Source organism: Equus quagga, chromosome 12 (assembly GCF_021613505.1).
Source record: "Equus quagga isolate Etosha38 chromosome 12, UCLA_HA_Equagga_1.0, whole genome shotgun sequence".
Taxonomy (NCBI): domain Eukaryota; kingdom Metazoa; phylum Chordata; class Mammalia; order Perissodactyla; family Equidae; genus Equus; species Equus quagga.
The window spans coordinates 111,721,404-111,746,042 of NC_060278.1; the positions used below are offsets into that span (position 1 = coordinate 111,721,404).

The 24,639-nt window shown below is 60.2% G+C and overlaps 3 protein-coding genes across 4 annotated transcripts in view; 2 read left to right on the forward strand and 1 right to left on the reverse strand.

The window, feature by feature from the left end:
• Positions 1–8,875, forward strand: part of PRPF6 (pre-mRNA processing factor 6) — a 46,487-nt gene extending 37,612 nt beyond the window's left edge. Inside the window, exons 15-21 of one of the 2 annotated variants that reach the window (XM_046678521.1) lie at positions 1,553–1,672; positions 2,026–2,202; positions 2,724–2,857; positions 3,556–3,647; positions 4,584–4,698; positions 7,130–7,256; positions 8,005–8,875. In XM_046678521.1, coding sequence (XP_046534477.1) covers positions 1,553–1,672; positions 2,026–2,202; positions 2,724–2,857; positions 3,556–3,647; positions 4,584–4,698; positions 7,130–7,256; positions 8,005–8,157 — 918 coding nt within the window. In that variant the 3' untranslated portion in view covers positions 8,158–8,875. Of the gene's footprint in view, positions 1–1,552; positions 1,673–2,025; positions 2,203–2,723; positions 2,858–3,555; positions 3,648–4,583; positions 4,699–7,129; positions 7,257–8,004 lie in introns of those variants that run through there. The other variant, XR_006891051.1, reaches the window with a different exon arrangement.
• A 130-nt stretch (positions 8,876–9,005) lies between these two features.
• C12H20orf204 (chromosome 12 C20orf204 homolog) lies at positions 9,006–13,454 on the forward strand. The gene is made up of 4 exons (XM_046678522.1): positions 9,006–10,649; positions 12,371–12,646; positions 12,738–12,890; positions 13,081–13,454. Exons 1-4 carry the CDS (start codon positions 10,647–10,649, stop codon positions 13,318–13,320), a joined length of 672 nt encoding a protein of 223 aa, XP_046534478.1. The 5' UTR covers positions 9,006–10,646; the 3' UTR covers positions 13,321–13,454.
• Positions 13,455–22,307: 8,853 nt separating this feature from the next.
• SOX18 (SRY-box transcription factor 18) lies at positions 22,308–24,639 on the reverse strand. The gene is made up of 2 exons (XM_046679453.1): positions 23,768–24,639; positions 22,308–23,592 (listed from the first exon to the last, which is right to left on the reverse strand). Exons 1-2 carry the CDS (start codon positions 24,600–24,602, stop codon positions 22,790–22,792), a joined length of 1,638 nt encoding a protein of 545 aa, XP_046535409.1. The 5' UTR covers positions 24,603–24,639; the 3' UTR covers positions 22,308–22,789.

Sequence of the window (24,639 nt, forward strand, 5' to 3'; positions counted from 1 at the left end):
AGGGGTCGCCTACGCTTCGTGGGGCCTGTGCACACAGACCCCTGGCCTTCCAGGTGGGTGAGGGGTCAGCTGTGCTTCTAGGCGGCCTGTGCACGCAGACCCCTGCCTTGGCTCTGGCCGAGGCCTGAGGGCTCTGGTGTGCACGACCTTCCTTAAGCCCTCACCCTGCTCGTTGATAGGAGCTGACCTGAGAGAGGGGACATGCGAGGTCAGGACGCACGGGACTCGGGCTGTTCTAGGCAGCTGGGGCCCTGAGGGGACCTGAGAGTTGGAAAATGGCCCAGCTGGTGGACACCGGCCTCTTGGTCACTGCCATTCAGGGTGACCACAGGCTGAATGTTCCAGAACGCAGAACACAGGGCAAACAGCACCATTCCCCAAAAGTAGCCGAACTGCACTATGTCCCCACACAAGACCACAGTGACAGCCCTGTTCCTATATGGCAATTAGATTGTCCAATCCTTGGAGGAAGGCGGCCAGTCCCATGTACTCTGAGCCCAGGGGCATGCTTTGGGGTCACACATGGGCCACCAGTGCTGCCCAGGCCCCATGGTAGGAGGAGTTACATTCAAACAGCTGTACCCAGCCAGGCTTATTACGATTGGTGTCATGAGCTGTGCAGTTTTTTCTCAGTGCTTTATTTTTGTTGTCACTTATAATATCCTAATACTGTGTGACAGTATGAGTATTAAGTCAGTAGTTTGCAACATCCTTTTTTTATAAACTGTAGAGCACTATGTAAATGTCAATCTCTTGTTGTAACCCAAGCTAGCATAATGAAGTTGTCCTTCCTTGAGTAAATACTGTGATTGGGGACCAGCCTGGATATAGCCTTTTGCTGTCTGCTGTCTGTCTGCGGGCTCCCAGTTTGAGGACACTGCTCCTCTCTGGGTAGTCACAGCACTCTTGCGCCATCCGCCTGGGCACTGCTGCCTCTCTGCAGCACCCTGAGGTGACTCTCCTTTCCTTGCCCATCACCGTGGGGCTGCTCATCAGCTCTGTGACATGGCAGCCTGAGTGTGGCCAGTGGGTTGTGTGCTTTCAGGAGGGTGCAAGGGTCCCACCCACGTGTCCACTAGACTCTAGGTAGTATGTGGCCCAGTCCTGGCCCTTGGGAGCCCAGTGATGCCCTGGGCATCCTTCTGTCCTGCCCTCATGGACACAGTGGGACAACCAATTCTTCGTCACCAGGCTTGGGAAAGAGCAGGTCGAGTGTGGCAGATCCACACGGGTGGGATGTGAGTGACCCGTTCCAGCTTGGGGTGGACCCTTGTGAGAGTGGCTCTGCAGCTGCAGCATTGCCGCCTGAGCACTGTAGAAGCCTCGTGTCTGCATCGGGGAACGTGGGCTGGCTTGTTTTCAGGTAGGTCATCATTCTTGGACTGGATTCTGCTTTGTCATCTGTCAGCCTGGGAAGTGCTTAGATCAGACTGTCCTGGAGCAGAGTGAGGCCCGGCTCGGCTCCCAGGCTGGCTGCTTTTGATTAAGTATAATCTACGCCCGGTCACTTTTGTTCTGAGCCCATCCTGATGCTGTTGTGCTCACCCTCCAGGCCAACCCCAACAGTGAGGAGATCTGGCTGGCAGCCGTGAAGCTGGAATCTGAGAATAACGAGTATGAGCGGGCCCGGAGGCTGCTGGCCAAAGCACGGAGCAGTGCGCCCACTGCCCGGGTGAGCAGAGCTACTCAGGCCACGCAGAGCCCTCCTGGCCACGTGGCCTTGGGGGAACGGGAAATGATGGGAGGCAGACTGAGGCTGTGACACTCTAGGTTCATCTGTTCACACTTGACTTTAAAATGCATTCTTGTGTTTGTACCCCACCTTGTTCCAAAAGACATGAGACAGCTTACAAAAGTACAAAAAATACAGCAGCGTTTAAGGTGAGCTGTAGCATGAACTATGTGCCATGAAGGTGCCATCCTGGCCCCGGGCCCAGTGCTAGACGCTTCCCGAGCCAGGGTTGGCCATCCCCTCTAGACCGGTGGTGGACGCAGGGGTTGCTTCACGGTGCGCCTGCCTCACAGGTGTTCATGAAGTCTGTGAAGCTGGAGTGGGTGCTTGGGAACATCGCGGCTGCCCAGGAGCTGTGTGAGGAGGCCCTGAAGCACTACGAGGACTTCCCCAAGCTGTGGATGATGAAAGGGCAGATCGAGGAGCAGGAAGAGCTGACAGAGAAGGCTCGGGAGGCCTACAACCAGGGGGTGAGCCTAGCCCTTGGAGACAGAACATGCTGGGGCAGGCTGTCATTGCCTCGCTCCTCCTATGGGAATTGGTGGGCCAGTGGTCAGCGACTTGTTTAGGCCCCAGCTGGTGGAGTGGTGGACTAGGTGGTGCTGGACCCTGGTCCCCTCACTCAGTCCTGTGCTTTTCCTTCTACAAAACTGTACATGCTGCACTCAACCAAGTGCCGGTTGTGGCACACCTAGTGTACAGGCCGCTGTGTACACACTATGTGCATGTGTACACAGCACAGGCATGCACATAAACACACACACCCTATATACACTTGTACAGAGTGCAGCCATGCACATAAACACATATACCCCGTGCACACATGTGTACAGCACAGCCATGCACAAAAAACCCCACACACAGACCTGAGGTGTGTGAGTCTCTGTGGACACAGGTAGCTCTGACTTGGCCTGAGGAGCCGGCCACAGCTGTCACAGCCCCTCCCAGACACCAGACAAGGCCCTCTCTTAATTGTCTGTATTGGCTGCAGTTGAAGAAATGTCCCCATTCCACACCCCTGTGGCTTTTGCTTTCCCGGCTGGAGGAGAAGATTGGACAGCTGACCCGAGCTCGGGCCATTTTGGAGAAGTCTCGCCTGAAGAACCCGAAGAACCCTGGCCTGTGGTGAGTCCTGGGGGGCCCAGCTCGCCTCCCAGTGGGCGGTCCTTGTTCCGTTGCTCTTGCTGAGTTGTGTGCAGTGTTTCCAGCTCAGGCTCCTTGAGAAGGGTGGCAGGTACTGGCCATTGAGGAACCCGCTTCCTGGCTTGGTGGGTTCGGCCCGGACACTCAGATGGCCCTGGAGATGATCTGATGCAGTGTAGTCTGTGCTGTGATAAGAGGGTGCCCAGAGGAGCCAGGAGCTGGGGATGGATGAAGCCACAGAAGAGGTGCCGTCTGGGCAAGGCCTTGAGGAATGAATGGGAATTTGCCGGGTGAAGATGGCATTCTGTCCATAGGAAACAGTGCACACAGAGGGGCAGCACAGAGCTCAGGGTGTTAGGGCTGGAGCATGAGGGGGGCACTGAGGGAGACACCAGAGAGATGGGCAGGTCCTGCGCTCCACTCATGCCCTGGCACTTGCCGTCCCGGTGGTCTGTCCTGGTCCTGCATATCTTTACTTGCACCTGAATCTTGGCTACGGTGACAGCTGTGGTGGGCTGACAGTGGGGTGGGCACCACCTCGCTTCTCTAGTGGAGAGCTCTACTTGTGGAGCTGGAGGCTCTAGTCACTGTAGCTCCCCGCGCTTCCAGAACTGCAGCTGGGTTTGTGGCCCAGCTGTCGGTGGACCAGTGCTGGACGTCCCCTCTGGGCCTCTCTGCAGGTTGGAGTCAGTGAGGCTGGAGTACCGTGCGGGCCTGAAGAACATTGCCAACACACTCATGGCCAAGGCGCTGCAGGAGTGCCCCAGCTCTGGTGAGAGGCCGCAGGGACCATGGCCGTGCTGAGAGAGTGGGTCTCCGAGCTCACACAGACTCCGGGAACGTGCTGTTTGTGTGAATCCTTCCAGTTAGAAGTCCCAACTGTCCTTGGGCACTAACATTTGACCAGACTCCCAGTCTCAACATGGGGGGTTTGACTTCGTGTTCTGAGGTGTTGCCATTGCTTTTTCTTTTAAAATTTATCTTTTATTATTTTACCTTGTGTGTATAAATAATGCACATGCAGTACGTATAAACAAATTTGGAGTATAAAGAAGGATATAAAAATTACCTGTATGCCCACTACTCAGAAATCATTGTTTTTAACTTGTTTGTATTACTGTACACAATTAAAGTCGTACTGTGTGTTTAGTTTTTTGCCTTTTTTTAAAGCTGAAAATTTTGTGAGAATTTTCCATTTTCATTGAATCTTCAAGAACATAAATTTTTTAGTGGTTTCATAGAATTATCTGTGTGGATATGCCAGAAATATACCACTCACCCATTGGCGATTGTCTGATAATAATCTGATGATAATTTGAGATTACTGCCTTTCTGCATGAGTCTTCGCTCGTGTTTCTGACTGTTTTGTTACAGTAAATTCTTAGACATGAAATGACTGAGTCAGTGGGGATGAAACCTTGAAGGCTGTTGGTACTCCCGACCCTACTGCTCCCAGAAGGTTGTCCAGACTGTGCCGTCAAGGCTGCTGTGGTTCCAGGGCAGGCAACGGGGCGGGCGGGCACGTGTGGCCTTCGTGTTCTCCCGTGATGGGCCCTGTGAGCAGACGTTTGGGAGATCACATCCATGGTGTGTGCACACACCCCGGGTTAGAGTCTCCGCAGGCCCCTCAGGCAGCCTATCTGGATGTGTGGGTTTCTGGAAGCAGAGGTGGGGTCTTAGACGTGGTGTCTTTGTGTCTGAATTCCAGGTGTCCTGTGGTCTGAAGCCATCTTCCTCGAGGCAAGGCCCCAGAGGAAGACCAAGAGTGTAGATGCCCTGAAGAAGTGTGAGCATGACCCCCATGTGCTGCTGGCTGTGGCCAAGTGAGTGGGGAGTCCTTGTGGAGTTGCTGGCCTTTGGGGACCTGATGGGACTTCTTGCTGGGGTCCAGCTGGTCCCCTGAACAGGGCAGGCTTCCCTGGTCCTTGGCCGCTGGGGCCCGGTGACAAAGTCTTTTGCTTTTTTTTTTTGTTTTTTTAAGATTTTTTTATTTTTTCCCTTTTTCTCCCGAAAGCCCCCCGGTACATAGTTGTATATTCTTAGTTGTGGGTCCTTCTAATTGTGGCATATGGGACACCGCCTCAGCGTGGTTTGATGAGCAGTGCCGTGTCCGTGCCCAGGATTCGAACTGATGAAACACTGGGCCACCTGCAGCGGAGCACGAGAACTTAACCACTCGGCCACCAGGCCAGCCCCAAGTCTTTTGCTTTGACCTAAGGCCATGTAGATGTGTGCTGCCCAGGTGGTCTGGGCTGTCCCAGACCCCCAGGAGGGCAGCCTCCTTGGGGCCCCTGGCCCTCCTTTCCTCTGTCCTGAGCTCCTTCTCATGGGACTGCTTGCTCTGTCTCTGCCACTCTTTAGCTTGTACCTCTGTGTAACTTGGGTTGCCCTGCTTCCGTTGTTCCATGCAGAATTTAAGTGATAAGCAAAGCCCCTTTGGCTCGAAGGGCTGTAAAGGAGAAAATTGTTTTCCTCATGTTAGGGTGAGACGGTGGATGCTGTCACCTTTGTGACTCCTGGGAGCGGTCCAGGGCCTGTTGGTCAGGCCTAGTCAGCATGCCTAGGGGTGCAGAGATGAATGTGCCAAGGCCACCTCTCCTTTAGGGTGATGGTCTCCAGGGCGAGAGCAGGTCAGCAAGCCCACCTAACACAGCATGACTCAGGTGTTGGGTTTTGGTAGCAGGGTTTCCTGGGGAGGCGTGTCGTGTGCAGTACAGGGCCTTGGGGGCCCTAGGAACGTTGGATGAGGTGGTGGCTAGAACATGGAGAGCTTTGGGAGCCATCCTGACCTCGCAGGATCTCTCCTTCCTGCTCCCTGCATCCAAGAGGATGATGGCCTGAGAGGAGCCCAGCTGAGTGCAGGGCAGGGGAGAGTGTGGTCAGAGGGGGCAGGGAAGCGACCATGCAGGTTGGGGTGGAGGGGTTGTCAGGAGGAGCCTGGCTGGGCTCCTGGGACTGCTGCTTGGGGCTCTCACCTGGGGGAGGTGGTGTGTGTGGCCTGGGAGTTTCAATATGCTGGCGCCGCCTGAGCTGCAGCCTGGCCTACCCCTGACACATGCCCAGGTGGCGTTGGCCCCACTTCCTCAGGTCCTGCCTGGCACTTCCTCTCCAGCCGCTGTGGAGCCGAGGGCACTGCACATGGGGGCTTCCCACAGGCTCCTGCGGCCCAGCGTGGGCTCCCTGCCCCCACCTTGTGCTTCTGCCTCCCAGAGTGACTTTTATGTGTGACAGTCTGATAGGGCAGCCATAAAACCTCATAAAAGGCTTTGTTAAAGTAAATAAGTCACTCTTTGCTGTTCCCAGGCTGGTGTTCTGTGTGCCTGCTATCTGGGTTTGTGCTCTTTAAATCACAGTTTATCTAACACCAAGCAATTAAGAATACCACAAGGCTTAAAAAGCAATCAAGCTATCAGAGCATGAAATAATTCTGTTTTGTAACTGAGGCCAGCCCAGACAGCTGCCTGGAATGGAGAGTTCGTGGTGCACTCGGCTGCTTTGGTGCTTCTGGCCACACAGGGATGCAGAGCTGGGTGGAAAGTGGAAGCCACCAGGAGTCCCAGCCTGTCAGAATGCTCCCGTGCTGTCCTCCCCACCGTCCATCCTTCTGTCTGCTCCATCCTGCCTTCACTGGCGTGTAGGGGAGGGCTCCCGTGGCCCCTGATTTGATTTCCGATGGTCCTCACTCATGGCTTCCAGCACAGGCCCTCTCCTGCCTAGTTTCCAGGTGTCTATCTGCCACTGCTGACCTGAGGCCCCTCTTCTCTGTTGGCTTGGGTTCCTGCTGGAGGCTGCCCGATGGGGCATAATGATCCAGAAGGTGTCTGTTAACGAGCAGGCTGAAAGTTCACTTAGCGCTACCTAATCAAAGGCTTAATTTTCTGTTGTTTACTTTTATCTGTTTGTATTTTATTTAGTTTACCTTTAGTAACTTCTAGGAGTTTGAAGTTCTTGCTCTGTGTGTGGGTTTTTAAGATACAGTTTGATGAGACACTCGAAGGGTAGTTCCAGCATCTGGAGTGATTTCCAGGTAGCCAGGCCCCACTGCTTGGCCGTCCTGGTGGAGCTAATGGTTCACTGGGGACAGGATAAAACCGATGCCGCCAGAGCCATGCCCCATGCCGGCCACAGTGGGTCATCGTCCACCCAGTGAGCAAGCTGTGGCCTGAGGAGGCTGGAGCTGGCCGCACCTCCCACCGCCCCTTAAGCACCGTCGTCTGGCCCCTGACTCCAGCCCCCACCCTCTGCCTTGGACAGGCTGTTCTGGAGTGAGCGGAAGATCACCAAGGCCAGGGAGTGGTTCCTCCGCACGGTGAAGATCGACTCGGACCTGGGGGACGCCTGGGCACTCTTCTACAAGTTCGAGCTGCAGCATGGCACGGAGGTGAGGCCTGCTGTGTGCCACCCCCACCTTTCCACCTGTGTTGGCCAAGGGACTGGAGGGAGGGAGGGAGCGTGGTGGCACCCTCTTGACAGTTTCTGCCTCCACAGCTGTTTTCTTTTTAGAGCCTTACAGCCTCTCAGCATGATATTTAGATGTTTTAAGTGGCCTGTTAGCATTTCTCAGTGTGTTGGTTGGTGCCTGAGGCCTGGGCTCCCAGTAGAAGTGGGAATGGAGTTTGCGCCCTGAGGAATGTCTTTGTTGGCAAGTTCTGTCTTCCCAGGCCCGAGTGTGTCTTCCAGGGGAACCTGGGCAGCAGACTCTTTCAGAGAGCGAAGCATTGTCAGAGCTGTGCTCCTAGTGTGTGTGTGGGGGGGGGGGGGGGGGGGGGGGGGTGTGCAGGCTGTCCTGGGGTCCCCATGGGGAGCGGAAGCCATGGCATGTGGAATCTGGCAAACTCCTTGTTCAGGGAAGGTAGACTGGGGCACCTGCATAAGGCACAAACTCAGGGGCCTTGACTTGGCTCACACCTTGTGCCAAGGCCTGCCCCAAGAATGTCAGTGCAGTGGGGTGCAGTGGGACTTGCTCCCCAGGGGAAGGGGCTGTCTCAAGGGACACACCTGAAAGACAGCTTTGCCCTGGTGCAGGGACGTGCCCCCTCTGCTAGCCGGGCTGGCATTGGGCTGGGTGTGCACAGTGGGGGGCAGCTTGGGAGGAGCCCTGCCTCAAGTGCCCGGTGGTCCCCACCCAGGAGCAGCGGGAGGAGGTGAGGAGGCGCTGTGAGAACGCTGAGCCGCGGCACGGGGAGCTATGGTGTGCCGTGTCCAAGGACATCGCCAACTGGCAGAGGAAGATCGGGGAGATCCTCGTACTGGTGGCAGCCCGCATCAAGAACACCTTCTGACTGTCGGGTCCCTGTAGGGCGGGGGCCTTGGGGCAGCAGTGAAGGAGTGTGTGGTGGTGAAGAAGGGAGTGGAAGCTGTTAGTCATGCTCTTTAATTCAAGGTTTTCTGGGTCGCGTTGGAGTTGGTGACCTGCTGGCTTTCTCTGGGCCCGCCCCGGCACGTGCATTGCCGCCCCAGTCTAGTCTCCCGTGCTGTTTGGGGCTCACTTCTTGCAGACAGCCCGTGCCCCGCAGAGGAAGCACGGGGGAAGCCGAGTGCCTCACAGGATTTTGTGGAGAAGGTGGTAGAAGTGCACATGCTGTGTGGGAACAGCTAGGGTGGCTCTCCTGGTGACTGGTCTGTCCCCTATCCTCTGGCAGTCCCTGTCACAGGTCTGCAGACACAGGGGAAGTCTGCAGTCTCCTGGGCACCAAGCTGCATGAAAGTGCCCACGGGGCAGGTGCCTTCCCCCTGTCAGAGTGCAGACGGCAGGCCAGCTCCCTCAAGTGTGTTGCTAGAGGATCGCTGGAGGCCCCCTCGGGGCTGTGTTGAAGGAAGATGTCACAGTAAGAGGTTTTCCACGTTTGCAGATGAATTTCTTTTTGCTAGTTTATAACCAGCAGTTTTGTCCTAAAGCACTCGTAAATGTCCTCATCTCTAGATTGAAAAATGCATCCCCTGGGAGACTAGCATGTTTTCACCATCTATGCTGTGTGAAGATAAAGGGCTTTCTTTGGATCCGTGTGTGTGTGTGTTCAATTAGAAACCAGCAGTTCTTTAGCAAGGGGATGTGTGGCCATGACTGACACCTGGCTGGGGGTCATGGGTGGTCCAGAGGCTGTGGGCCAGGGAGAAGAGATGCTGATTGTCACATGTAGTGACCAGGTAGCTGGCAGCTGTTCTTGCACATTCTTGTAAGAGAAGATCCCAGAGGGGCCCCTCGGTGCCCTGCAAATGAGGGGGACCTGTGGTGAGGGTCAGTGACTGACCCGAGGCTGAGCCCTCTCGTGGCAGCCGAGGTTGGGGGCACTCACCTTGATGTCAGTACCTGGGGCACAGGCATCTTTGCCTGGAGAACACAGGCCGTGCTGTGTCCACCTCCGGTGTTCTGACAGGCGCAAGGACATGGCCAGTCCCGGGCAGGGAACGGACCACCACTGTGTGGGGTCAGGAACTACTGGTGCCGGGGCAGGCAACTTGGACCCAGTCCCACTCATGGAGTCTGTGAGGTTGGAAAGCCTTCCTCTCTCCACCCTGAGGGCCAGTCCTGAGGAACCACGAAGAGGTTCTTGGGAGTTTTTCCTGATCTCTACTGGAGGATGCGGGGGATCCTGCCCGTTATGCCAAAGAGTGAGTCCTGCAGCTTTTAGGAGCTCGAAAGCCAGCCCATCTCTGTTCTGATGTGGAAACTGAGGTCCAGGAAGGGGCAGTGGCTTGGCAGTGGCCACTGGGCTCCTGGTGCCTTCTGTGCCCTGAGTCAGGCGTGATTTCTCCTGGGCACTTCTTCTGACCTGGGTGACAGGTGAGGCCTCCTGCAGGACCCTTGGAAAGTTCCGGACTATCTGGATTATCTGAGTCTGAATGTCTTCTTTCTCCATTCGGTGGGGGTTGTTTTCTCAAATGCTTTTAGGTGGTTAAACTACTTTTCTCCCTGGGGAAAATGTAATCTAGCTTTTCTTCAACTGATATTTTTTCATATCCAGCTCAAGGCATGTTGGGTTCTTGGAGGCTGCCTACTCTTGGGGGGACTACTGGGGGTGGTGGGGGGATTTGACCCAGCTCCCTGAGCACCTGCTTGGGTGAGCAGCCCTCACCTCCCCCAGTGAAAGACCCCGTCAGCCCAGGAGGGGCATGAAGCAGGAGGTACCTCTTGGCTGAGCGCTGGGCTTGGAGGAGCCCAGGAAACCCCACTCCTGGGACCTCCTGGGGCAGGACCCCCAGACATCAGGGTGCAGGGGCCTGGGGGCAGGGGTGTGTGCTCACCTGGTTCTGCAGGCGACTGGGTCCCTGGGAGAGCCAGCACCTGCTGATCACTGAGGATGGCCCTGGTGGAAGGGTACAGACAGGCCCCCTGCCTCTCCAAGCTCCCTTCCCCCACCAGTTGGGCCCTGCACTGCCCTCTGCCCGCTGGGCCCCACCCCCTCCTGGATGAGCAGAGATGGCTTAATCCAAGACCCACTGGATAGGAAGGGAGCCCTGAGGCTGTTGGCTCCAGGGCCAGGTTAATTGAAGAAGCGATTGGATAGGGAGTGGGGAGAGGGAGGGGGCAGGGCTGGGATCATGGGGCCTCCCTCCTGCTCCCTCCCTCCTTTCTCAGAGGAGCCAACTTCAAAAGCCCTGTCCGCCTGCCTGCTCTGCTGCAGCCCGTCCAGGGAAGCCCCTTGACCAGGCTTGTTGGCTGGGCTTGGAGTGGGACCTGGAGTGGCGGCCGTACTCCCCACCTGAGGACGCCAGGATCATGTGTGAGGCCCAGTGGCGGCAGTGAGGGAGGGCCTGACCCTGCGAGCCCATGGTGAGCAGCTGCCGGCCGCTGGGGAGGGGGCTCACCTGGGCCAAGGGGCTGGGAATGTGCACAGCCCAAGAGGCTGCTTGTCTTGCTGTGCCTACTGGGAAATCCCCCCTGGTTCCCGCCACCACTGCCTGGCTCCTGGGTGCTGTGCCTGGCCTTCCCGGCAGTGTGGGGGAGGGAGTGTGCTGGCCATCCCAGTCTGCCTCCTGGGGCCGGGCCACCCTGTCCTCACAGGCTTGGCTGGTATGAGCCTTGGGCCCCTGGGGCGGGAGGGCAGACAGGCCTTCTCAGGACCCCCAGCAACCAACCTACTGTGCTGGGACTTCTGCAGCACCACTGAGGGCTCCTGCTCTCACTGTGACCTCTGACCTGCAGCAGGCAGAGGGGCGACTCTGAGTTAGCCATCATGCCTGCTGAGAATGTCTAGAGGGGTTTGAGAAAGGGCCACAGCTAACTGCATCTGCTCCTCCCGCTAGTGCTGCTGGGTGCCTCAGGCAGGAGCCCGCCATGGACACCCAGGGCCAGGTGCTGGGTCGGGCTCCCCTGCCAGTGCTGGGAAGCGGAGTTGCAGAGTCGAGTCCTGTCGTCGCGCTGAGTTCACATGATTAATTTTCCAGTCGCTGTCTGACTCCAGCTTGGGGGCCTGAGGAAGAGCTTGGGGGCTGGGAACCTGGGGACAAGCCTGCCTCTCCCTGTCTCTCTCCCCCCCCCAATCTCTCTTGCCCCCTCTCTCCCTCATTCTCCCTCTCTCCCCCTCTCTTCCCTGCCCCTGTCTCTCTCCCCTTCCCCTGCCCCCTCGCCCCCCCCCCCCCCCCCGCCCCCCACCTCCCTTTCTCTCTCTCTCTGATGTTTGGGCTTCTGGGTGGGGCTTCTCCCCATGAGAGCCAGTCTCCTCCATTCTAGGGGAGGGAGGTGGCCTGTGAATGGAATGTCTGGTGGGCATAATATGGCCCCTTCTTTACCTCTGTGGGTTTCCCCAGGCCTTCCCCTTCAGAAGGGATATGGCCTTGAGCTCTGAGCCTCACCCCAATCCTGGTTAGGTTAGAGGTACAGGGGGACCCCAGTTTCCATGGCTCTGAGAGCTGGTTGTAGTAGAGCCATTGATGAGAGGGGTGTTGCAGAAGAGAGATCAGTTCTGCCCCAGGCTCCTGTGGGGAGGGCAGAGCAACAGCTGTGCAGCCCAGCTGTGGGCACCCAGGGCAAGCAGAGTGCTGAAGAGTAGGGGGGCGCTCACCCAGCGTAGAGCCCATCCCTGGTGGGGGTTGTGTCTGGGAGGTCTGGGGACGGGTCCAGGCACGTCGAGGGCAGGGTTGTTCTTGGAGGGACTTGCTGCTGTACCAGACCTAGGCCACCCCTGCCCTCCATGGTCTTGTGGGCACTTGGCCCCTCACTCCGTGCAGACCAGAGCACCAGGTGCTTCTGCCTCTGGAACTCTGTCTCTTTACCAGCCCTTCAGGGCTCAGCCCACAAATCTCTGCCTGGAACATCGAGCTGTCCGGTTTGGAGGCCTTTTGTCTATCCTTCCCTAAAAACTACAACGGGCAAGGATTTGTCCTGGCAGACCCATGCCTGAATCATTTGTTGAATGGTAGAGTGACATCGCCATTTTACACCAGCTCAGATTCCCCGTGGCCAAGGGATTGGGTGGGGTGGGGGGTGGAAAGCAAATTGCTCCGGGGCTGCTGGAGGTGTGGGCGCCCCACCTTGACGCGGTGACCCTTCAGGTGCCCCCCAAGCCCGTGGTCTGGGTGCTCCTGCTGGCGCTGCTAGGGATCGTGCCACGCCAGGCTGCACTCCGTGCTTGCAGCGTCCCTGACGTGCTCCACCACTACCGTGCGGTCATCTTCGAGGACTTGCAGGCTGTTGTAAGACGTGTTGGGCCAGGGGCCGAAGGGACCGGGCCAGGGTCCAGAGACCTCTATTTCATTAAGAAAAACCTGACTGGAGCTGCAACCCCCCAGCGGCGTGGACTGATGGGAGCCTCTTGTGGCGCCCAGAAGGTATGAAAGAAGCCCAGCCCTCCAGCCCCCTCCCTCCGGGCCTCTCCATAGGCTCTTCCCCCAGCACTGAATTCCTTTCTTCCCTCCCCAGGAGCACAGTATCCTCCTGTCCATCGCGTCCCTGGGTCAGACCCTGCGTGGGGCGGTGGCGGGGGGCCGCCGCGGGGCGCTGGAGAAAGCGGCATGGGCCGTGGCCGTGCGCATCGAGGCGGTGATGCAACGCCACTGCTGGACGCTGCGCCAGGTGCGCGTCCCTCAGTGTGTGTGGGTCCAGACCCCGTCCTTCTCCCTTGTGCCCGCTGCACCTCGCACAGCCCCACAGTCTGGGGGCTCACGTCGGGCCCAGTGACCGGCGCGACTCCCTTCCCCAGGGGCTGGATGCGAGCTGCGGGCGCGGGCCCCTTCGCACTCGCTGACTGCCCCGTCCCCGACAGCGGAGCCGCAGGCCGGAGAGGCGACCCGCGCGGCGTCGTGGCGGCCGGAGGCGGCTGCTGCTGCGCGCCCTGGACGCCGTCGCCACCTGCTGGGAGAAGCTCTTCGCGCTGCGCGCCGCGGGCACAGACGGCTCCCGGCCGCCCGGGCGGCGGCGAAGAGCCGGCGGGCCGTGGATCGTGGGCGCCAGCCCGGTCGGTGGACGACTGCGTGCTCCCGATCTCCTCGGCGGCCTCGGTTGACCGCGGGGCCCCGGCCCCTCCCCTGTCGCGGCCCCAGGACTTGGAGATTCGAGCCCCGCGCGGCCGCGCAGGTCCGGAGGCGCCCCGCTCTCCACGCGCCAGAGAAGCCTCAATAAACTGAGCTGGTGCTGCGATGCGGTTCCCTTTCCCTTCGTCTGCCGGCCGTGAGGCCAGCCTCCCCGGGTCTGCGCCTCCACGCGGAGCGGGGCTGGGGGAGACGGCGGGCGGCGCTGCCAGCTTCGGGCAGCAGGGGGCGTCTCGGGACGCTGGACCGAACTCCCGCTCAGTCCCGGGCCCAGGTCGGGGGGCGGGGCGGAGGATTCCTGCGGCCCTAAAACGTGGCATGTCCGTCCTGCTCTACTCGAATGGGGGAAGGGGTGGAAATGGAGGGGAGGGGAAGGCTGAGCTTTGTGAATTCGGAACAAAACAACCGGATAAAGGAAACGGGCCTGAGGGGAAGCCAGAGTCGCTGGCCCTGGCTGCAAGCGGGCCAGGCCATTTCCTGTGGCCCTGGGAGGGTCACCGAGACCCACCCCCACCCCTGGACTGGACAGGCTGGCCAGGGACCCTACATTTGCTTGGCTGGGTGAGAGGCCGACCCCTGGACTCCCCCGCCCACAGCTGCGCAGGCCTGGGGGTCCGGTGACCCCTTCCTCATCGCAGCCTATGGAGGGGGAAGTAGAGCACCTGGCCAGGGCCGACGTCCAGTGGGCTCAGCACCTATCATCATGTCCACCAGACAGGTGGACCAGCCCAGGAGGCACCAAACAGGGCTTGCTTCTGGGCACCCTGGCAGGAGGTGCAGAGAAGCCTCCATGTGGAACAGTGGGCATGGGCCCAAAACCACCACAGGGCTGACCCTGACCCAGCTCCCCGCTGGACACATGTAACACGTTTAGTCTGTGCAGTAGGAATTACTGTCACTGTTTTATAGATGAGGAAACTGAGGCCCCAGGAGGTTACAAGACTTGCCCCAAATCACACAGCCGGGAAGCGTAAGAGCTGGGGTAACACCCAGGCCCGGAGCATGGTTACACCCCCTACGCGCCCTGGGCACAGGATGGGGAGCTGAGCTTCCTGGACCTCAGTGTTTGCTGGAGTTCACATTGCTGGGGCCCTGCTGTTCGAGCCTTGGGGTGTGGCCCCGTGTCCAGGTAAGAGAAAAAAGGCCTAATTTAGTTGGGGATGAGGCGTAGGGCAGCAGAGTTGGGAGCTGGAAAAGGTCAGTAAGAGAGTCCAGGGGTCTTGGTGTAGGGACAGGCCCTCCATAGAGGCCTCCACCATGGCCCTGTTTCCCCAAGGACAGCTGGCTCATTGCACTTGGACCTGCCCCAGCCCCCAGGTCGGTGGGGAGAGTATTCCTCTCATGGCACCTGAGCATGGCCTCCTGGGCTATCATGGCTGCTGCCCACCCATGGTGCTCCCCTCCTGCTGCTGAGAACGGTCAGACTGTGCTAGGGGGGAGGTGGGTGGGCAACAGGGCAGCCCCTCCATCCACCCATGCCTGAGGAGGGTTCGAACCACAGTCCCTGGGGGGTAGGAGGAGGAGCAGAGGCCTCAGAGTTTGGGGGATACAAACTCTGCCTGAGTCCTGGACCATGACCACATGAATGGGCAGGATGCTCCAGCACCCTGGCCTCTATTTCTCCTGGGGTCTCCTGCTGGAGCCCAGCTGGTAATATGTATGTGTGTGTGAGTGTGTGCACAGAGGTATGTCCTGGGGGGCTGCCTGCAGGTGTGTACATGCAGGAGTGTATGTTTCTGCACAGGTCCCAGCTCACACCTCCCCCTGCCTGGCAGAGCTCCTTCTCAGGCGGGCCCTCCTGATGTCTAACCAGGTCTGTCCCGGCAAATTGAGTGCCTGGCGGTGGGGATTGGAGGCTTGTGGCCTGAGTCAGTAGAACTCAGTGCTGCCCATTCTCACTCCCAGGTGGTTCTCAGCACAGCCCCCCACCATACACCCCCTGTCCTTTCTTTCAAGGCCTCACCATGCCAAGTGGCTTTGGCGCTGGGCACAGGCTCTGCACGTCTTGCCCAGTCCTGTTCCTGCCAACTCCCCCATGCTGGGCGGGCATTGTGGGTGTGGTGGTCTGGGTCCCTGTCCCCATGTCTCAAAAACCACCTGTGCAGTTTCCTAGGGGTGCTGCAGCAAATTACCACCAACTGGGTGTTTGAACCCAACAGAAAGCTCTCACTGGCCTGAAGTCAAGCTGTCATGGGGCTGTACTCCCTCCAGGGACTCCAAAGGGAGAATCCATTCTTTCCTCTTCACTTCTGATGGCTCCAGGCATTCCTTAGCTTGTGGCTCCCTCACTTCCAAATCTGCGTGTCTTCACATGGCTTCTCTCCTCTTTATAAGGATCTTTGCCACTGGATCTCGTGCCTCCTGGGTAATCCAGGATGATCTCTTCCCCTCAAGATCCTTAATTACATCTGCCAAGACCCTTTCTCCAAATAAGGTCCCACTCATAGGTTCCAGGAGGTGGACACAGCTTTTGTGGGGGCCACCATCAACCATTCAACCTCCTACAGCTCCTTCCTCAGGCCAGATGCGGGCAGGGTGGACTTCTGGGACAGAGTTCACTTGTCCATGGTGGGGCATCCCAACCAGACCAAGTCTAGGGGCAGGCACACAGCTACATCGGGCTGCCAAGGGACAGAGACTAGAGAGAACACTGGGGGTGCCCCGCTCAGACCCTGAGACGCCCCTTCAGACTTCAGTGCCAGGACCCCTTTGTGGATTGTTTGCAGCCGCACATGAGCTGCTCAGCGTTCGCTGGCTGGAGCTGACTGGCACTGACGCAGAGGTGGGAAGAGACAACCACGGGCATAGCCATTGGCCATGGGGCCACTGGGGCAGAGTGCTGGCAGCATGACTGGTGCATGGGCCCTGCGTGTCTGTGGACTCGAGGTGTCTGCCAGGCCAGCCTGCTCTGCTCTCCCTGCTGAAGACGGAGCATGTGGCCTGAGCCTGGTGGTTCCTCCATAAGACATTGTTTCTGGGGCACATATGTGGTCGGGTTGGGGCCTGCACCCAGTGGTGGTATCCCATCTCACACGTGCTTTCCCTGCTGCTGCCAGGGAGCTGGGGGCTGGGGCCCAGAAGGAGGAGGGGCTGTATGAGGGTGGCAGATGGGGCCGCAGGGCACTGACCAGGGTTGTGCAACTTCCTGCAGCCAGGGAGCCAAACCCCCCACCCCCAGCCCATGCAGCGCTGAAAGGCAGGGGGGGCCAGGCAGGCTTTGAAGGGTAGCCCGGGTCCCATGGCCTCCCCAGACTGAGAGCCTTTGAAAGAACATCTGGAACACTGGCAACCAGCAAACTAGTCTCTGGATTTGAAAAACCAAAAAGTTAATCCCAACTTTGTCCCTGTGTGTTCCCCACCCCCACCTCCCACCTCCCACCTCTGCCCCTTCCCAGGTGGCAAACAGGCCGCAGGGGTGGGGTCCATGCCAGCCCAGTGCACTGGCCCTTCTGAGGGCTGCAGGCTGCCCTGCCCCGGGGTCCTTTTCTGAGCTCTGGCAGCACCTCCCCCCACCCCCCCACACACTGGCCACCACCCCAGTCCAACTGAGCAAGGGGAGGTGGTACAGAGCCCAGTGCCTCCATGCCCAGGCCTCGTGCTCCTGGAGCCGAGGCTATGGGACAGGACGTGGGTTCACCGGGCCGTCCATCTGGCGCTGGGTGCTGAGGAGGCTGCGGCAGCATGCAGACTGGGAGGCTCAGGAGGAAGCACCTGCACGCAGCCCTGGAGGATGCGCGGGCCCTGCTGGCACTTGGCCCTGTGTGTGAGCCTGAGTGTGGGGTCCCCCAGCCCTGCAGGTGTGCAAGGAGGCCCCCTACGCCAGCTGTGGTTGGTGCAGAAACAAACAAGGCCCCCCCCACCAGGAAGCAAAGCAAATACTGCTGGTGGGGAGTGCCAGGTGCTGGAGACCATTGTCCCTGCCAGTGGCCTGCGGGACCCTGGGGAGGGGGTGCCCAGGGACAGTCCCCATCCTGGCCCCTCCCTAGGAAAAGACCCAGCTTTGTAAACAAAGAAACAAACAACCATTGCAACCCCTCCCCCAAGAACAAGCAGGGAGCTGGCACCTGCTGGGGGAAGTGAGTCTTTGTTTGGGGGGAAATGGGGAGGTCAGAGGAGGGGCTGTAGTGTGTGTTGTGGGCAGGTGCGGCATCCTGGGGTGGACGCTGGCCCCCGGGGGTCACCTTCGGCTGTGTCCTGAAGGGACCTCTGCTCACGTCTGGGAGGGGCACCGCCTGGCTCTGTGAAGTCCTGTCGCAGGCCTTGTCGCCTCCCTCCAGGGCCCAGTTGTGATCGTTGTGGCTTGGGGGTGAGGTGGCCCAGTCCGCCGGCCGCCCCCGCGTCCCCTGCCGGCCTGCGCGGGGCGTGAGGCCAGGGGTCCGGCTGCGGCCCGAGATAAGCGCCGCACCCGCCGCCGCTTCCTGCGCTTCCTCCCGCGCCGCCGCCGCGCGCCCCTTCCTGTTTTCTCGCGGCCGGGCGGGGCCGCGGGGGCCGGGGGGCCTCCGGGGCCGGGGGCGTGGGGGACGGGCCCGGGGCGTGGGGGCCGGGACTAGGGGCGTGGAGGACGAGGGGGACGGGGGGCGTGGGGGACAGGGGGCTATGGGGGCAGGCCGGGGGGCGTGGGGGCCGCAGGGGATGGGGTGGGGGTGTGGGGGACAGGGGGCCGCGGGGGACTGGGGGACGCGGGGACGGGGGCCTGCGGGGGCAGAGGGTGTGGGGGACCGGCCGGGGGGCCGCGGAGGCCGGGGCCGGGGCGCGGGGAACAAGGCCGAGGGCGAGGAGCTCCCAAGGTGCTTACACCCCACCCGGGGGAATTCCCCTAGAGGCTGAGCGCTGGTGTGGAGGTAGGGGAGGTGGGAGGAAGCCGGAGTGGGCTGGGGCCTGAAACCCAAAGTGGAGGAATCTTGGGCTCCCACCCAGCCCCCTCCCCAGTCCTGGGCCAGGAACCTCCACACACAGCCAAGACCTTGGGGGTCTGGACCTGAGCGTGTTCCTTAGGGCCCCTCCCCAGTCTGTTGCATGAAGCAAGGTGGGCTGGGGTGGAGGATTGAGTTTCGATTTTGGGGGGGGGCCCATGAGGATTGCAGGTCACTAGCTCTGGACCCCCTTTTTGGGATCAGCTGCTCTAGCATATAGATTTAAGGTGCTTCTCACTCAGACTTGGTTATTTGAGTTACAAATTTATGTAATTTTAATGAAAACACGCATCTACACAAAACCTTGCATGATCATAGCAACATTCTTCACAATCCCCCAAACATGGAAACAGCCTGAATGTCCATCAGCTGATGAATAGATAGAATGGATCCATCCACACAATGGAATATTATTCAGTCCTAAAAAGGAACGAAGTGCTGATTCATGCTACAACAGGGATGAACTTTGAAAACATCATGTTCAGTGAACAAAGCTAGACTCAAAAGGCCACTTTGTATGATTCTATTCATATGAAATGTCCAGAACAGGCAAATCCACGGAGACGGAAAGTAGATTAGTGTTTCCCAGGGACTGGGAGCAGGAGGAATCAGGAGTGATGCTAATGGGCATGGGTTTCTTTTTGGGATGATGGAAGAGTGCTAAAATTGGACAGTGGTAATGGTTGCACCTACTAAAACCACTAACTTGCCTACTTGAGAATGTAGGTGGGCTTTGTAGAATGTGAGCTCCATGGGGCCGGCCCCGTGGCCGAGTGGTTAACTTCGCGTGCTCCTCTTTGGCTGCCCAGGGTTTCGCCAGTTTGGATCCTGGGCGCGGACATGGCACCGCTCATCAGGCCATGCTGAGGCGGTGGCCCACATGCCACAACTAGAAGGACCCACAACTAAAAATACGCAACTATGTACCGGGGGGCTTTGGGGAGAAAAAGGAAATATAAAATCTTTAAAAAGAAAAAAAGAATGTGAGCTCCATAGCTGGATCATGTCAGTGCTGTCTGGTTGAGTGGAGGGAGCTTAGGTTCCTCCTGCCCGCCCAGCATGGCCTTCTTGGGGTCTGAGTATGAGCACAGCCTTGGTCCTGGTGTGTCTCTTGGTGTGGTGTGTGACTCGGTGTGGGTGGGGGCGTGTGGTGTTCCCGAAGGTGTCTGAGGTGATGGTGTGTCTACTGGGGAGAGGGGTGCACCTTCTTGCTCTCAGCAGCCCCTGCCAGACCTCCTCCCCTGGTGGCTTGCTGGGGAGAGCTCAGCACCTCAGCCCAGGTCACTCCAGGGCCAGGCTGGGTCCCGGGCGTGGGAGCTGTGGCTTTTGCCAGGCAGGGCTGCTAGAACTTCCCGCCAGGAGCTAGGCGGCCTGGGTCTGTTCCTGGCGGGTCTGACTCAGCGGGAGCTGGGGGTGGGGACTTCCCTTCTCTAACCCTTGGGGAAGCAGGTGGGTGGAGCCAGGAGGGGGAGGGGTGGGAAGCCCGACCCAAGGCAGGAGCCACCCAGGCCCGGGGCTGTGGTCCTGCCTAGGAGGGCGGCTCCATGTAGCTCCGGCAGAGCCAGGCCTTTTGGGAGCTCCCCAGTCAAGGCGCTGGGCAGAGGATCCTCTAAGCAGACCCCTACCCCACCCTCTGTGCTGGCCCACTGCTGCTGAGGAGCAGCTATTTGAAACAGCTGCCCTCGGTGGGAGGCCCCTTTCATGTTCCCGTTCTGCTCCTGCTCCCGGATGCCCCCAGCCCCTGGCGCTGGGGACTCGCTCCAAATTGGGCCCCTCACTGGTCTCCCACCCTGGCACTGGGGAAGGGGCTTCTGGGGAGCAAGCTGTTCTGCCTCCTTGGGCAATGTCCTCCCTACTCTGGCAATGGGGTGTGCTGCCACCTCAAGGCACTCTTATGGCCCCGCATCCCACTGATCCCAGGGGCCTGGAGGGGCAGATCCTCTGGATTAGGGGGGAGGGAGGCGGGGGGAGTCAGGAGCCCAAAGAAGGGGATGTGAGAATACTGCTCCAGCCTGTGCCAGAAAACAGGAGAGACAGACGTAGCATCCGCTCGTCCAGGACCTGTTCTGTGTGTGTCCATGGGTGTCTCTGGGGTGAGGGCACGGATGGGACAATGGCTGGGCCCAGGTAGTGAGGCCCTCTGTGGGGCTGTTCACATAGCAACAGGACAGGCTGGGCTGGTCCTCCCTCCCCCTGCCCTGGCCAGGGATGGGGTACAGAGGTGGGAGGGTCCACACCTGGGCAGAGGCTCCTGGACTCTGGCTGCCGTGGGTCTCGTCCCTACAGTGGGCTATCCCCACAGTGGGCGCTCCTTGGCCCAGCTGACCCAGGGCCCCAGGGGTGGGTCACCTGTCCCCCAGGGGGGCAGGTCCAGAGCAGGAGTTGGTGGGCTGTGAGGGTTGGGTGTGGCTTGCACACTCATAGGTGATGTGTGCTTCTCTTCATGCATGAGCCCAGGACTCAGCATCGGTTCCCCTCCATGACGTATGTGGCTGGATTGGACCACCTTTGTCCCTTTGTGCCTCAGCTTCCCTGCCTCCCTACTGTGTGCCAGCACTCATGTATGCTTTGAAGGAGCAAATGACGCCACTGGTGTCCCCTGGGCTATTTCTGTCTGTCCCTCCACCTGCTCAGGCCATCTCTCTCCACCTCGGAGTCCATCTCCCACCCTCCTCCGCTTGTCTGTTTCTGTCCCTTTATGTGTATCTCTCTCTGTCCCTTTGTCTTTGAGTTTTCTGGGCCCTCCTGCCGATGGGGTGGGGATGGGGGCCCAGGTGCAGCCCCCTCACTCCACCAGCTGAGATGTGGGGCTTTTGCCAGTTAATACAAAGATGATGTCAACCTGCCTCCGAGAGGCAGGACACCTGAGGACAGCCCCACAGTCTGTTCACCTCCCTGCACACTCAGGCAGCAGCGTGGACACCCAGGCTTGCTGCACGTCCGTGTGCAGTCTCAGACACCATGGGCGTCACACACAGAGTCACCCTCAGGGCTGGTCACACAGAAGCACATGGCCACACTGTCACAGCATCACAGCCACACACATGTACACACTCACTCACACATATGCAGATTCAGTCTCACCAGTAGTTGACTCACAGAACCACACACATTGTCATACAGAACCCTCATGTGTCACAGACACCCGCACTTGCAGGCACTCGGAAGACTGAATTCAGTGACTTTCCCACATCAGGGTTGTCAGGAGTCACCTGTATCCCTCAATATGCTATGGGGGTGGGCACTGGGGTAGGATAGACCAAGGGGACACATGACCCCTCCTCTTGGCTTAGAAGACCTGCTAGGCCCTGAGAAGTATGTGAATGAGCAGGGGATTCACTTCTGGGGGTGTCATGGATCCTGTCCCAGGAAAGAATCACCCAGGATGATTGCTGCCAACTTCTCTTGAACCTGTGGGCTCCTCAGTGAGGGGCACTGGGAAGGAACTTGGAGTACCAAGGAGGAAGTGTGAACAGAGGGTGTCCAGTCTTGCTGGGAGGGGCATAGGGCTAGTGTGATGGGGCTCCAGAGTTTAGGGCTTGAGATGTGCAGCTTGAGCCCTGCTGGTCTGGTCATTGACCTGGACAGGTCACCCTAGGGAGCAGTGTAGCTGACATGGTGCTGCTCTCTCTGAGGACACTGGATTGAGACTGACAGTCAGGGGCCCTGTGATGCACGTCTGCAAACAGATTTTGACACACACACACACTCCCCCCCCTCCTTGGGAGAAGGGCACTGTCCTGGGCAGGTCTTGGGCTTGAAGGAAGTTCCAAGGAGGAGATGAGGATGGTGAAACCTGGGTGGGGATGGAGAGGGGTTGCTGGGTTAGTCTGATCCTTATTAGGCTTAAGATGGGTGGGCCAGGAGGGGAATGGAGGGCTGGCAGGGTTAGGGGACCGCACGTGTGCTTCCCAGCAACTCTGCATGAGGGGCGCATCCTGGAAGGATGAAGTGGGGGCTGTGGGGTCCTCGCTGGGGTCAGGCTCTCTGGGGGCCATCTGGAGGGAAGGGCACAGCCAAGGGTGCTCCAACAAGCACAGACGCTGGTGGCAGAGGAAAGGTGAGGGGCTTTATTGTGGCTTTGCCTGGCCCAGGGGGACCCAGCTCCGGCTCCTCCTTCCCTTTACAGCAAAAAAGCGTTGTTATTCCTCACGTTTAAAAAGCCCCTGCTACATGGATGTTTTTGATCAGTGAAATCCCTTAGAAAAAGAGTTGAAGGTTTAATAAAAATTAAATATGTTGTATTATGTATATAAAAAAGGCAAAGTAAAAAATACAGCTTGGTTCTAGAAAATACACTGCAGGAAAAGGATTAGGCGCTTCAAAAACTTAACCTTGGCAGGGCCAGCCAACAGGTCATAGGCCTGGGCTCCCTGGAAAAGCCCCGGGCGTGTGGGAACCACCCCAGCAGGATGCCCGCGGCGGCGGCCGCTGAGCGCAGGCGTCGCTGGTTCCCGCGGGGCTGTTCCAAGTAGCCTGCAACGTACACCCGCGACAGACAGAGCGGCGACACACGGCGTGGGCCGCCGGCCTAGCCGGAGATGCATGCGCTGTAGTAGACGGCGCTGCTGGCGTCGGACAGCGCGGCTATCAGGCTGCTCTCCTCCGGACAGGACATGGCACGCGGGCCCAGCTTGGCCAGCGCCACGTGGTATGGGAGCCCGGTGGCGTCGGGCCGAGTCCGGCTGCAGTTGAGGTACTGGTCGAACTCGGTGAGGTCCACGTCGGCCCACAGGTCGGCGGCGGGCCCCAGCGGCTCCGCGCCCTCCAGCGGCGGGGCCTCGGGCGGCGGCGACAGCGGGCCGGGATACGGGCCCGGGCCGGGCGCGCCCAGGGCACCGTAGTAGAGGCCGGAGAGCGGCGCGGCGGGGGCCGGCGCGGTCCTGAGCGCCTCGGCCAGGGGAGCCCCGTAGCAGCCGCCGGGGTCCCGGGGCAGCTCGGCGGGGGCGTAGGGCGCGCGGAAGGGCCGCAGCGCGCAGTCCTCGGGTGCGGCGGGCGGCGGGAAGAAGGCGGCCTCTCCAGGCTCCAGGCCGTCCAGCGGCGAGCGCTCGGGTGTGGGCAGCCCCAGGCCGTCGAACTCTGCGCCCAGCGTGGGCAGCTCGCGGAAAACACGGGCCGGCCCGGGCGCCGCGGGGAAGGGCTCGGGCGGCGGCGGGGGCGCCAGGCCCGGGAGCAGGAGGCCGGGCTCCAGCCGCCGGGCCTTGCGCGCCTGCTTCTTGCGGCGCGGCCGGTACTTGTAGTTGGGGTGGTCGCGCAGGTGCTGCACGCGCAGCCGTTCCGCCTCTTCCACGAAGGGCCGCTTCTCGGCTGTGCTCAGCTCCTTCCACGCCTTGCCTGCGGGGCGCGGGCGCGGGTCAGTGGGGGGCCGTCGGGCGGGCGCACTGCCGGGCCCTGCGTGCGCCCTGGGCGCGCCGCGAGGGTAGGCAGCGGCCCTTGCCCATTCTGATCCCCTTCCGCGAAGTCCCCCTCCCCCGACTGCTCACCCTTCCCGCCCGTCCGCGTCACTCACCCAGCATCTTGCTGAGCACCGCGTTGTGCAGGTCTGGGTTCTGCTGCGCCAGCCGCTTGCGCTCGTCCTTCGCCCACACCATGAAGGCATTCATGGGCCGCCGGATGCGCGACTCGTCGGCCGTCTGGCGCTCTCCGCGGCTGGCCGGGCTGAGGCCATAGCGCCCCGGCTCGGGGCTTCGCGGCGGGCTGCGCTGCGGACTGGGCGGCGAGGCGGGCGCGGCGGGCGCGGCGGGGGCGGCGGGGAGGCCGCGCGGCTCAGGGGCGGCCCCGAGTCCCGGGGCCCATGCACAGTCGCGGCGGGCTGGCGGGTCGTCCTGTGCGCCGTAGCCGGGCGGCGATCTCTGCATTCCAGCTAGGCGCGGCCTGGGCGGAACGGAGCGCGGGAGCGCGGAGGGTGGGCGGCTGGCACTGCGGGACGGGCGCAGAAGGCGGGCCGGGACAGGCGGACGGACGGCGGTGGCCTCGCGCCGGGTGGGCGCCCAGATATAGCGGCGCGGGGCCAATCGGCGGCGCTGCGGGCGGGGCGGGGCGGGGCGGGGCGGGCCAGGGCCGGGGCCGGGGCCGGGGCCGCCCCTCTCCGGGGGCTCCCTTTCTTCTCCACCGTCCGGATTCCTCCGCGGCCTCCTCCGCGCAGCGCCCCCCGCGCTCTCTCTGAAGGAGAGACCCCCCGAGTAGGAAAGGGCCACTGATGTGGGCTGGAGCTTGGAAGGGAGCGTCCTCATGGGAGTGTCAGACTGTGAGAGACAGCTGCCGCCCCCACCCACGGAGAGAGACCCCCCAGGCGGTAATTGGGGGAGGGTGGCTGCCCCCGCCCCTCCCCCATGAAATTGCATTGGGAGGAGGGGTCATATTTTAACACTGTGTTCTTGG